Here is a 13,227-nt window from a genome sequence, read left to right on the forward strand (position 1 = left end):
AAAAAGAGTACAAAGAGAATGACAAAGCAACAACTGCTGCAATTGCTACACATTTTTATATATCTTTATTCAGGAGGAGGCATTTTTTTGATATTGTCAGGCACTGACTGAGTGGTAGCCAGCTGCAGCACTTGGTAAAGTACAGAAGGGTATCACCTGCTCACCATAAGCCATGGATATGTGTCTGCTTGATGGCCTGGATCTAAACTCTGCAGCAGAAATTTGAATGTTGGCAGACCCTGCAGGCAGCAACAGTGTAAGATACAAAATTCAGTGTTTCATATGATCTGTTTGGGGAGAAAATAATGCAGTCAGGATAAAACCTGTTCAGGTGTTTTGATACTCAGTATACCGATGTTTATTTAGAGATGTGCTTATATTTCAGGCTGCTGTAGAAGATTCAGCCCCCTGCAATCCCCCTAAAATTCAACAGCTTTTTAGGAGTTGCCAAGAATAACTCTTCAGTTTCAGTAACCTCATGCTCAGGAGCCAGCTATAACATTTGACACCTGACAAAGTATTTTCGGATTGTAGCACCTTGCCTGGATGCATCTGCTCCATTTGGAAAACACTTCTGCCACTTTACACCCTCTAGATTTGTTCTTGTTAAAATGATATGAGGTAAATGAACCTGATGACACTTCTGCTAAGCACAGGGAAGATGTATCAACTATGGGCCACCAGCAGCCTATTGATCCCAGTACCAGACCCATACATTGCTGCCCATTCCCAAGATCCTTCAGGTGAAGACACCAAGCAGATTTCCAGCTGTTGGTGGTGCGTGTGTATGTGTGTGTTTTTCCCTAGCATTGTGCTCATGGAGGCTTTTTTTTTTTTTTTTTTTTTTTTGAGCCAAAATTGAGATGTGCCTTCTTTGGAGTCTGTGGGACTTGATCACTGGACAGTTCTCCTGAGATTCTCTATAGTTGTTGCTTAAAGACACCCTTGATATAAAAAAAGAGTTCCATGCTATGTATAAGCTTTTATTCTTTTCCTTTTAAAGTGTGTATGCAGTCTTGAAATTATTAATGATGTGATTCATTTAGAAAGGGAAATCAAAATAGTCTTGCCAGGGAGAATTTGTAGTCCAAACAAATCAAGCTGAAAAGGTATGGAAAAGGCACTTGAACACAGGGTAATGTGAGTAACAGGTAACTTGAGTAATGTGTAAAAGCTTAGTGGAGATCTAGGAACAAAATCCATCTGCTGTTTCTTGCAATTTTGTGTTCTTCCCCTCAACTGCAATGTCACTATAGAATATGATAATTTTCTGATGTCTAGGTCCTTTGGCTTGTAGTGGTTTTGAAACCAAGTTTGTGATTCAGTGTTTTAAGACTGTTGCAGTCTTTATTTTGTACATTATTGATGTTTTGAGAAATATATACATGAGGGCAGGTTAAGGAGAGAGGAATGTGGAAGACCAGCAACTCACCAATGGTGGGGTAGATTGCATATTGGTCGTTTCATGGAGGGATAGCCAGTCTCTTTAATGGGAGGATCAAAAAGTCTTCTACGCTTAGTAGTGAAGGTGTCTAGGAACTGTCTTTTCAGAGTAGTAATTGCCTGGGATTTCATAACATGATGCAGTTTCAGACCATCATTTCAAAGCTGGAACAGTGGGGTGAAGTGAAGAAAGCAGGTAAAATTTGAGGGCCCTTTTATGATATTTTAAACTGAGTAGAGATTCAAAATTGGTAACACCCCCTCTGGAGTTGTTCATGGGAGGATACTGTATCAGATCTTAAAACTTTCATTAATGATCTGCAGGAAAGAATAAATCATAAATCACAAATGCTCAGAAAAAAAGTTGTGAACAGCAGCCTGAGAAAATTTTTCAAAATGGAATTAAATAGTCTAAGAAGCAAGAATTTAGGAAGGTGGTAGACTTCTCATAGTGACAAGAAAGCGTTGCATGGGGAATGTGTGAAGCGAAAGGGCGAATCTCGTAAGTTAGAGCAGCTTTAGAATGAAATATATTGGCAGAGCATTAGAAGAGATTAGAATAAGTCTTTAACCTTGCTTCAGGAAGACAAAAACAACATGGTGGCTGGTGAATCTTTTTGGTTGGGGATTAGAGGAAAATTTGTATGATTGATTGGGCAGCTGTGAAATATCAGTGTGGCAGGCAGAGCACTGAAGTGGAATGATTCAAGAAATAGTGCTGAAAAAAGGATTAAGGGAAGAGAAAGTGATCTAGGATTGAATTTGCAAACTCAAGCAGATGGTGGTATTACTGACAGCCTCCTGAATCTGCTCACAACACAGAAGACAGAGGGCTGCCGAATTTTATTCCTGTATTGCATGAAAGTGATGATGCAGAGGGGAGGCATTCACACCATGCAAAAGAGGGTCTCATCTGTGAGAGAACTGTGTTGTCAAAACCTCCTTGCTCTGGGGAGCCTGTGAATGGGACAGGAGGAACACACCAAAAGGAGTATGTTCAGTTTGAGTCTAAGTATTGTAGGACCTTGAACAAACTGTTTTAACACGTGCCACTGTTTTATATCTGAGATGAGTGAATTATTTCTCAAAAAAATGTTGGAAAACTGAAAACCTTCAGTTGTTATAGCAGTTTTAGATACTTATATGAGTCTGGATTTGTTAGATTGGACTGAGCACTGTAGGGTTATGAGATAAGTTGGCATTTTTTAAAGTTGGCTTGATAAGTGCCTGGCTCATGTCATAGATATAACGTTCTTGTGTTTGCCTGCAAAATCTTGTGGACACCTTTTCTAGCATGCTCTCAACTCTGTCTTTACAGTTATTCACACTAGTGGGATCATATATAGCATAGATATGTCCTGTGCTGTAATTATGCCTTTGATTGCAGAATAGATGTATCCTGGAACAAGTGAGTGAGGGTGTAACGTAATAGCATTCTTACCAAATTCCTAAAATAAGTGGAGTTGCATCAGAGATAAATTTGACACACTGAAGCTTTTAAGAAGCTGACATCAGCCCACCAGCTGTTCTGTTTAATTTGATAAGCATACTTTATTGCAGATGTTCCTCTCCCCCCCCCCCCCCTTCCATCAACTGTGTCAGATGCAGAGTTATGCACTGTTAACTAGCATTACAGACAGATAAAATTATTATTAGGCACTGACAGCTGAACTTGGCATTTTTTAGGATTGTAGGACCACAGAGCTAATCAGTGAGAAATAATAAATGTGAGTCATCTCAACTGGAAATATGTTCATTTACAGACGTATTTTTAGTAGAACTCAATCCAAAGCAAACACACTAGCACATGTGCACACAAGGTTGAAAGCAGTTGTGGCACCGTTTGATGCCGACTCAGTGGAATCAAGAGCCAGAAGAGGAAGCTTTGACGTTGCATGCAGACATGCAGACAATAAATTGTTTCAGTGTTGTGTGCACTTGTGACACCACTGGTGGGTTGAGCATTTGAGCAGGTGTTTAGCATGCACAACTGAAGAATACAGATACCTCGCTTATTTCTACAGTGCTCGAATAAAACTCTTTTTTTTTTTTTTTTCTTTTTTTTTTCTTTCTTGATAAAGTAGTTTGCAGAGCGTAGCAGGTGCTCTTGGTACCTGAGTGTGCTGGAGCCACTCATTCAGATCTGGACCTCTGCCTTCTGATGGAGTGTTTCATTGCTCTCTGGTGCCTGCAGAAGCCAAGGGCCTGTGCCTGAGTTTCTCTGCTCAGTGTTGATGTGAAAGTCCTGGAAAAGCTCTGCTCTGCCATACAGCATCACTCAATTTAAGTGGTGCACATGACAGTTTTTTGGTTTTTTTTTTTTTTCCTTGTAGATAGAGATTTCTTTCTGACAGGCTCTCTGTATCATTCTATAGTGAAAACTTTTTTTTTTCTGACAAGTGATGAATATCTACGTGACTCAAGATTTTTAAATATTTCTTTAAACTGCCACATGTCTTTAATACTGCAGATCAGCATGACTTTGCTGTAATTTGGCAAAATAATTTTGATCTAAGTAAGAGCTTTTCAGGGAAGGAGAAGGAAATAAAGCAGTGGTTGTACTAGCAGCCCACTTCCCAATACTGTCGCAAGAGCTGCCAGCTGGTCTGGTCTTCTAGAACTCCATCTATTTTGCATGGCGTTTTCTGTCCCAAAGGATACTTCCTTTGGAATAATGTTGAATTCTTATGAAATTACTCCTCCTACAGGATAAAACCGAAGTATGTACCATAAAATGTGTCCAGACTAATTAGCATCATGTGACTGCAAAATCTGTTCTTCCTTCTCATCCTAAGGCAAGTTTAGCTATGCCTAGATCCTCTTGCGCCATTTTAAGAGTCTTGTAATGATGAAGTTTCTAAACTGGTCAGTGAAAATGCTTTGCTGTCCGCAGAGAATTTCTTCCTACTTGTTTTTGAAACTAAGGGTCAAAATGACCTCTTCGCTTCAGCTGAAGCCTTACCATTCCTGAGTGTGAAGTCTAAGAATCAGAGGATCACTACTATTGTATTCACTTGCCCTCTTCTGATTAAATGAGATTTTGGTTTCTATACAGACGCCTGGTGTTGTTGACTGATGCTCAGCATTCACTTCACCATAACCACCAGATCCTTCTCTACAGCAACGTTGTCTTATCACTGCTTTTTATCCTGTCTCCCTACCCAAGGGATGAGCACTCTGCTGAAGTTGTTTTCAGTTCCTAAGGGTTGTGCTCCCTTACAGAGCGGGAGCACTAATTGTTGATGGCTGAGGAGGTTACTATTACTGTTTGTACTATTAACTATCGCAACACTTGGTCATCTGCCACCAAGAAGGTCATAGAGTTGTGATTTAAGGTCTGATATACTAATCAAATTTTGGGCCCTTTGTCACAGGCTTCCTTTGCATTCAGTCATCAGGAGTTCTAGGGTAGCCTCCCTGGTTGGATGGTATTTCAAAGTAGAGCTTGGTAGCTGTTTGATGACATTGGTTGGTCAGTCAATAATAGAATTAGTAGTTAAAGTAAGTAGCATTAGGCTTTGAGTATTTGTTTTGTTGGTATTTCCCATGGGATTGTTGACAAGATATTTAATCATTGTTGAACATGGTTCTTGCACATTATGTATTTAATGAATCCTATTCATCCAGGCGTCTGTTTGTTGTCAGCAGGGATTTGAAGAAGGAAAAGCTCCATCTTAATGCGTTACTTCTGCATTGTTGCTTTCTACCTTCTTCCAAAGCACACAGAGAATGAGGCTCTTAGGCAATTAGGATTAGAGCTCCCATCAGCACTGAAGGTTGCCTGGTTGGTGTGTTTTATTCAGATGCCTAGCATTAAACAATTTTTTTTTTTCTGTAGGACAGATCACAAGGGTCATTTTAGAGGATGAATTAGTGGATCCCATTGGCATATTGTTGCCAGTAATTGTGGAAGTAATTGTGTACTTGATGGCCTATAGGCCTTACAGATGGCTACTCTATTCTTTAATCTAGTGCTTATACCAAGGCTGAAGAAAAGTTTGTAAATCAAGTTTTCTTAGGCAGTTTTCTTAGGCAGTAAGCAGTTTGTACAGGCTTAATTTCTGTTTGTAACCTATTTTTAAAGGATATGTGGCACCTATGCTCGTTGCACAGCTGAACAGTAAATGGAATGCAGTGAAGCAGAACAGTGCATATGTGGAGGCTGAGGAAGCTATTAAAGACTGAGCTAGTAAAGTCTGTGCTGAGATCCTGATTTATAGCATATGTAAGTCGATGGAAATATTCCACTAACTGCAGTATTTGTCATATAAAACAGCAGGAGAAGAAAGTTTGAGTGTACTAGCATAACTTACCATTTTTAACCTCTAAATGCATAATTTTGCAAATGTGACATTCAGTGGTCTGTATGCTATTTCAGAGTTGGTATGCTCTCACAGGGCAGTAAAATCACATGGTCAGTGTTAAGTCTTTGTGAGGTAATTATGTGGACAGATTAATTAATTATTATGGACAGATTACAAAGAGTACAACAAATTATTTAGGTCAGTAATAGTTCCTGTGTTTTCTGTGAGGGAGTAAACTATAAAATATAAAAAATCATGTAAAATAGCTGAAAACTGTTGCCTGTTTTTATCCTGAAGTGGAAGCAAAATGTAAATGTCAAGGTCATGACATAATGAGCTGAAGCACAGAATTCAGAAGTTTAAAAAACATGCATAATTATTGAAAGTTTAAGGTACTAGAATGTGAAGAAGGGAAAAACAAACAAACAGCCCCCCCCCTAAACTTAGCAGGTTCTGAAAGAAATGCTTAAAATGCAAAAATTCCACCATCAAAACCACACCTACATCTGTATAGCTAGCAGCTCTAGTGCTGTAGATGAAGCCTTCCTGTGACAATCCAGTCAGCCAGTTTTGTTCTGTTAATAGAACTGACATATCAAGAAGGTTAAAGATTAGTCAGAACTGACTTTACACAGGAGGTATAAATTTTCAGGCTTTTAGGGTCAAAGAGTCACACTGTGTATTACAAGGAAATCTGTATTTCTTTGTTCAGTCATAACTTGAATTTGCCAGTCCTGGAAAGATATACCTAGTCAAAACATACTGGTTATAAATACAAGGGCATGCTGTGTGTCACAAGAAACTAACTTTATCCTTGACTGGGTAGTAAACATGTCATGTAATCTTAGGATATTTGAATAGATTTTACAAACAAGTCAAATAACCACTGGAAATGAAAGTAAGTGTTATTAAGGAGCTTTGAGTACTTGATATTTTAATATTGTACATTGACAGCAACCCTGTGCTCTTCTCTCCGTATTTTGGTCTTCTGGAATGCAGTTCTGAGCAGGCACTTTGCCAGCAGCAGGTTGTTGCTGGTTTGGTTTTAGGGCACATTTTTAGCTGTAGAAAATGTTGTAGAAAATGAAATCATTCCATTACTTGTTTAGTTTCCGTAAGTATATATATATCATGAAAATAATTATGTAGCCCATAATGAATAGATACAATTAAGAATCTGCTAGGAGCTGTTCTTTGTTCAGTAACTGTCTGCTTTTCAAAATTGCATGTTTAAAAAATAAATAGGGCTTTGTAAAGTAGATAACATCTACCTATTTTTTTTTAAATGCTTCCATAAGTATCAAAATGATAAATGCAGTTGTGTGATATCAAAAGCTGAAGCTGTTGGAGTCAATGCAGATATCTGACATAATACAAAGCAAAATATCTTTTTGCTGGAAGATATGATGTCTCTAAAACTATGAATTGGTGTGCTGGCTGACACTGCAGGGTTTATTGGGATTAATGGATTACTCCAAGGTAATGGAGGGAGGAGATGGTGCTTGGGAGAAGAAAGCTTGGGAGATTTCTGACTCAGATCATCAGGTTAGAAGTCTAAGAAATGATTCTGCTCTCCCTTGAGCTCATTCTGTTCTTGTGGGTAGGCAGCATTGTCTTTGCTCCTCTCCTGCTGCTTGTGGAGCAGAGATGACCCTTACTGCCTGATTCCCTAGAGTGTTACGAGGAAGTTCAAACCATGACCTGGAGAATGAATGAGGGCAGATGGATGAGCCATCCACTAACATGTTTACACTAAATGGGCAGCTTTTCAACATGGATTTACTCTTACTTGCAGTAAGTGCAGATATATCTGATGCTGGGCTCAGCTGCTGTTACAGTGAATGTCTTGCACATTTGATAATAAATGGCAGCACCACTTTGTGCACAGATTTTTTTGTTACTGGCACCTAATTTCCCTTAATCTCAGTACTTTTCTGTATCTGAAAACTGGAAAGAAAAAAAAAAAAAGACAAAGCAGCATCTTTGAACTTAGTCATGAAGGCTGCTATGATGATAGTGAATTGGGATGGAAATAATAGCAAATTTTCAAATTTTCATGGAGGAAACTGGCAGGTGTGTGTTGAAGTGATGATTATTCAGCAAAAGGAGAACAGAGCTATCTGGCATTCCCTGCAAATGTCTGCAGGGATTTTAGGTCTGTGCTATTGCTTTTCCATCCAAACTCTGCTGGAGTTTTTTTAGGTCTATATCACATTCCATATAATCTGTTATGTTTGTTTTGAATACAAAGTGGAAATTGAATACAACTTTGTTATGGCAGAGTACAGATACTGTTTTTAATCGGATTTTACTTAGATTGAATAGGTGTTAACATAATTTCATTGAGTATGGCAGGCACACACCATTGCTTATTAACATTTTTGTTACATTGACCAATTACAAAGACCAGTAACTGATTTTCTTGTTTTGGCTATGCATCTAATCTTGAGAGTATGTAGAAAAGAATTTCTTAAGAATTTCATGTCTTAACACATGGTTTGTTCGGAAGTTCAGTTTCCAATGGGTCAAAAGTTACTACAAGTGATTATATTTTGGAAGCAAACATCTGTGCTTGGAGCTGTCTTCTTGGAATTGCTTTGTTTCAGCTCCATTTAGTTCACTGTGGTGCTAAGTAGCTCAACGATTGTCAGAGATGTTTAAAAGACGATGCTATTCCTGTCATCACCTTTGTGTTGCCTTGAACCCTGCATTTTCAGAGTTGGATGAGGAGAGGTAGGAAAGAGGTAGACAGGAATGTATCTGCTTACATAATAATATATAGTCTTACCTTTTGAAGGCTGCAGTTATAGCCCCTTGAGACGTAAATTACTTTAATCAGTTTACATCTGACAGTGACTGACAGAAAAAATTGTAATGATCTAAAATTCATCTGAATAACATGGATGTGAAAATGCTCAGGAGTTAAGATGACGAAATAGAGCAGTTTGAGACATTTTGTAATTCAAGGTAAGAGTATTTGAAAAATACTTTTCTCTAGTACATGTTTGATACGAAGCATGGTGTAGCTTTCTTCATGTGAGAGCAAAGTGACCTTCAGTGAAAGTCTCTTTGAAGGCTGTGACTTCACATGTGGAAGTTGAACATTTTTAGCTCTTCTAATACTGGAGTTAGGTAAGGTTAGCTGATTTGGAAACAAGTTTAGAAAGACATGGCTCAGATGCTTACCCACTTAATTCTTTATCTAAAGAAACAGAATGGAATTATATGTCTTAATATAATTCTGCAACATGATTAAAATTTGTGTATATAGGAATCCTCTGAACATGTAGTCAGTAAATTTTGGAAGACTAAATCCAAGGCAGAGTTTATATTGAATTCTTCTTTAAGCATGTATGTTGAGTTCCTCTCCAATGATGTGCATTGAAATGCAGAGTAACTTAGAGCTGAGTAAATATGCCATTCTCTGTAATCACCCTTAACATAATCTGACAGTGGTATCACACCTTTCTTACTCCTTCTGTGCCAATTTCATCAACGCCACCTTGACGATAATGAAAAGTTCTACAACACTATTGGTTTCCATTAATCAGTAAGCATTTTGTTAGAAATCAGTCTTCATTTGTGAGCTATTTATTTAACAAAATAAGCCATGTACTCTGCTGTGCAGCAAAATAACAGAAAATGTTTGCAAAACGAGTTGAGAAAGTTTGTGTCTCGGGAAATCTAGCAGCTGCTATATTCTTTTTCTTAATCCTCTAGCAATCATCATCTACATAATATATGTGTGCTTGGTGATAGTGCATAATTGGCTTGCAGTCATCTTGAGCAGAGAAGGATATGGTGCATTAGATGATTAACTAAAATTAAGTATGTCAGGGACTTTACCTAAAACTAACATATTTTTGAAGCTGTCAGCACAGAGTGATTTGTGTAGATGGGATATGTAGAATTCTTTTTCAGACTTGCTCTAAGATCAGTGTGCAGTGGTAGAACATAATTAATTAAATTGGTAGAAATTTAGTTTAAAGAGTCTTACTCTGTTGTCTGCATCTGTCTGTGAAGGTACAATGCTGGAATCTTCTCCAGTGACCCTTTTTTAAACAATGCTAACACAGTGTATGATGGTGACATGGTTACTGGGGATTCCCTTCTGACAGTGGGATTGTTTAGGAAAAAGGGATAGGAAGTGGAAGACAATGTTTGTGTAGCTTCAATCTAATGCTGTTATTGTTTACTTTTTTTTTTTTTTTTTTTTTTAATCAAGTGTAATTAAGGTTACGAAATAATCCTTTTGTGCTTTAAAAACATGCTTCTTCCAAGGGATTCTGCACATTGTATTTTACTTTGTAGAACTGGGATTTAAATAGAGATCTGCATCTGTTCTTTCATTTATTTATTTATTTATTTTACAGCATCTCCCTTTGATTATGTTACTGCAAGGATTTAGTCCCACAACATCTGTATCTCATGCATGCTGATTTTTGTTATAAAGAAACAGGAGGAGCATATATGTAGGAATTATAATTATTTTCATTGATTTGCCCACTTTCTTAATTCAGAGAATAAAAATTATGCCGAGATTCAGTTCTGCTTGAGTTCATGGATAACTGTTTCTGATTTTAGCAATGACTTTGTAGATGTTTCCCTAAGTCTTGAGCCAGAAGCATAACCACTGTTCTGTTTTTGTTTCTGTTTCTTTTTTTTTTTTTTTTTTTTTTTTTGGTAGGATGATGAAGTGGTTCTGCAGTGCACTGCAACAGTTCACAAGGAGCAACAGAAACTGTGTCTTGCTGCAGAAGGATTTGGCAACAGGCTTTGCTTTTTGGAATCCACATCAAATTCTAAGGTACCACTGACTATTTAAAATGTCCTGTCTGAAGCAAGTATATAGTTATAATATTCCCTGCTTTGATGTAATACACACATATCTGTCTAGGAGAATGGACAAAATAAATCTGTCAGTTGTATGACAAATATTTAATTCCCCTTCTAAATGTAATTGTCCTTTTGTCATGGCCTTTTGCCCGGACTCTAGTGCTGTGCTTTCTGTTTTGGGCTGCCTTTAAAAGTTAACTAGCTGCAGAAGTCCGTCTCAGTAATGTGCTTGTTATTGTGATTGTCAGAACTCTGTGGCAGTAAGCTGCAGTGCAACTTTTGTGTACTGCAATGCAAAGACTTTTTTGATTATTCTGTTTTTTAAACCACAGGAAAGAGAGTTTTTATTTTACATGCGGTAAATTTTTATTCTATGTCTTTTACACTGACATGATTATCACTTTAAATCCTTCTAATTCCTTAACCTAGCACAGTAATGATGCAAGTAGCAAAGTCAGCTCATCTAATCAGTACATTTTCTAATCCTGCTAACTCTGCTCTATATATAATAGATGCAGTAGTTTGAAAAAATAACTTTGCTACTTGTTTTGAACAAGGAGCTATATTTCACAATTACATATGCTGAATTAAATGCCACAGAATACAAAAACGTGGCTTCTGAAGGCAAAATGGGTTTTGTGAGAAGAGCAGTGCATATACCTGGGCTTTGGATTTATATGAAAGGAAGAATGTTATTTAACATATATGATATTTTTTCAACTACAATATGTTTGGTGAGAAAATGAAATAAAGTTAAAGTATCTGGAAAGATATCTAGAAAGATTTAGTTTCAGAAAATGATATTTTTTAACTTGCCAACATGTATAACATCCCTTTGATTCTCTGGTACATTGCAGAGTAATGCTTCATTTTCTATCTCATCATTTTGAATGTATTATTCATCACAATAAATTTTTCAATAGGATATTAATGATTCATTATAATAGCAGTGATCTTGATGAATTCATCTGTGCCACTCTGTTTTAAGTGAATCTTTTTAACAATAAAGATGTGCTGGGATGGAAGTGGTTGCAGAGCTAATCACCTATAAGGTCAGAAAAATCTATTTAATGAATTTATTATCACTCGGTAAGCTCGGATATTAAATCTACAGTCTCTCTCACACTATATAAAATGCTTGAACATTCTTGTCTTTAAGGAATACAGTGTAAATTTCATATCAGTTTCCTATGCCTGCTTGTTGATGCAGCCTTTTCTGGATGTTTAGTGAAGTAATATTTATTTCTCTCATTGTTCATGAGCTTGGGGGAAAAGTCAAGCAAAAGAAAACCAATGCAGCTCAACCGTTTTTTAATTTTTAAAACACAGTTCGTAGGATGAGCTCATTTAAAGTAATTTGGAGATGCTAATACTGAGGGAGCCATAACTTGCAGTCAAGTTTACTTTAAGGATTTGGTAAATGGGAATAAATATTTTTTTTTTCTAATTTCTGTGACCATACAATTTTACTGTTGCATTATTTAAGAAAGAGTATAGATAACATTACAAGAGGCATATGGTAATTCAAAAGAGGTTTCAGAAGAGTTTTTTGAGACAGTTAAAAAATTTCTCGGGTGTCCTTAAGACTGTTCTTGATTTGTAATGGGGTTGTGGTACACTTTAATGCAAACAGTAATGTTGCATCCGAATTACAGCTAGGTATCAAGGGTAAGGTACCAAGCACTAATAATAGGTCAAACATCAGTAATAGAACTCAGCTATCATCCTGGGCTTATATTCTTCAGAGTCCCTTATATAATCCCCTGCTTTTCTTAAACATCCTTCAGGATGTGGCTTCTGGGGATGTATCTGATGCTTTATTAGTATGTCTTTTCACATGCAATTTCTTGCCCTAGGATCATTGAATAATTCATACTACAAAAATAACAGTCACACTGAAGATATATACTGATGGAATACTTAGGCAACTACTGACTGTTAGTTCTCATCCCATTACAACAGTAGCACTGGCAGACACATTATGGAACTTGCTTAATGAAGTTTGCTTCTGTTCAAGTTTACAACGCAAGTGTCTCTGTGGAGGGCTGTATAGATTCCCTTAGCACTTGAAAACTGGAGATTTTGAAAAGAGCATACTAACAAAAGGTGGATGATGACAGTTGGGCTAAATTAATAAACACTTTAATAAGCATTACCAGTTTATGTAGACACATAAGACACTGAATCAGAGAACGGTTTGGGTTGGAAAGGACCCTAAGATCACCTAGTTCCACCTCCCCCTTCCACCTGTTCCTGCCAGGGGCAGGGACACCTCCCACCAGACCAGGTTGCTCAAAGCCCCATCCAACCTGGCCTTGAGCACTCCAGGGATGGGGCATCCACAGCTTCTCTGGGCAACCTGTTCCAGTGCCTCACTACACTCGGAATGAAGAATTTCTTCCTAATATCTAATTTAAATCTCTCATTTTAGTTTAAAACCATTATTCCTTGTCCTATCAATGCACCAATGCATCCCTGATAATGAGTTCCTCTCCAGTGCTCACACTTCAAAACTCTTTCTTAGCTCTGTGGGTCTACTATTTATTTATTTATTTTGGTGTACCCCTCATGATGTGTTGCTTGCTTTTTAAATAAGCAAGCAATAAATTTAAAAATTTTTAATATTAATTTTTAAATAATTCAC

General features: G+C 37.3%; 1 protein-coding gene across 13 annotated transcripts in view; it reads left to right on the forward strand.

The window, feature by feature from the left end:
• RYR2 (ryanodine receptor 2) overlaps window positions 1-13,227 on the forward strand; it is a 406,035-nt gene that overhangs the window by 91,451 nt on the left and 301,357 nt on the right. For all 13 annotated transcript variants that reach the window (XR_011808125.1, XM_027453781.3, XM_072035589.1 and 10 more), the window contains one exon: window positions 10,435-10,554. Coding sequence is in view for 12 of the 13 variants with exons in the window: in XM_027453781.3 (XP_027309582.2) it covers window positions 10,435-10,554 (120 nt within the window). In the remaining variant the exon portion in view is untranslated. The remainder of the gene's footprint in view (window positions 1-10,434; window positions 10,555-13,227) is intronic.

Source organism: Anas platyrhynchos, chromosome 3 (assembly GCF_047663525.1).
Source record: "Anas platyrhynchos isolate ZD024472 breed Pekin duck chromosome 3, IASCAAS_PekinDuck_T2T, whole genome shotgun sequence".
Lineage (NCBI taxonomy): Eukaryota > Metazoa > Chordata > Aves > Anseriformes > Anatidae > Anas > Anas platyrhynchos.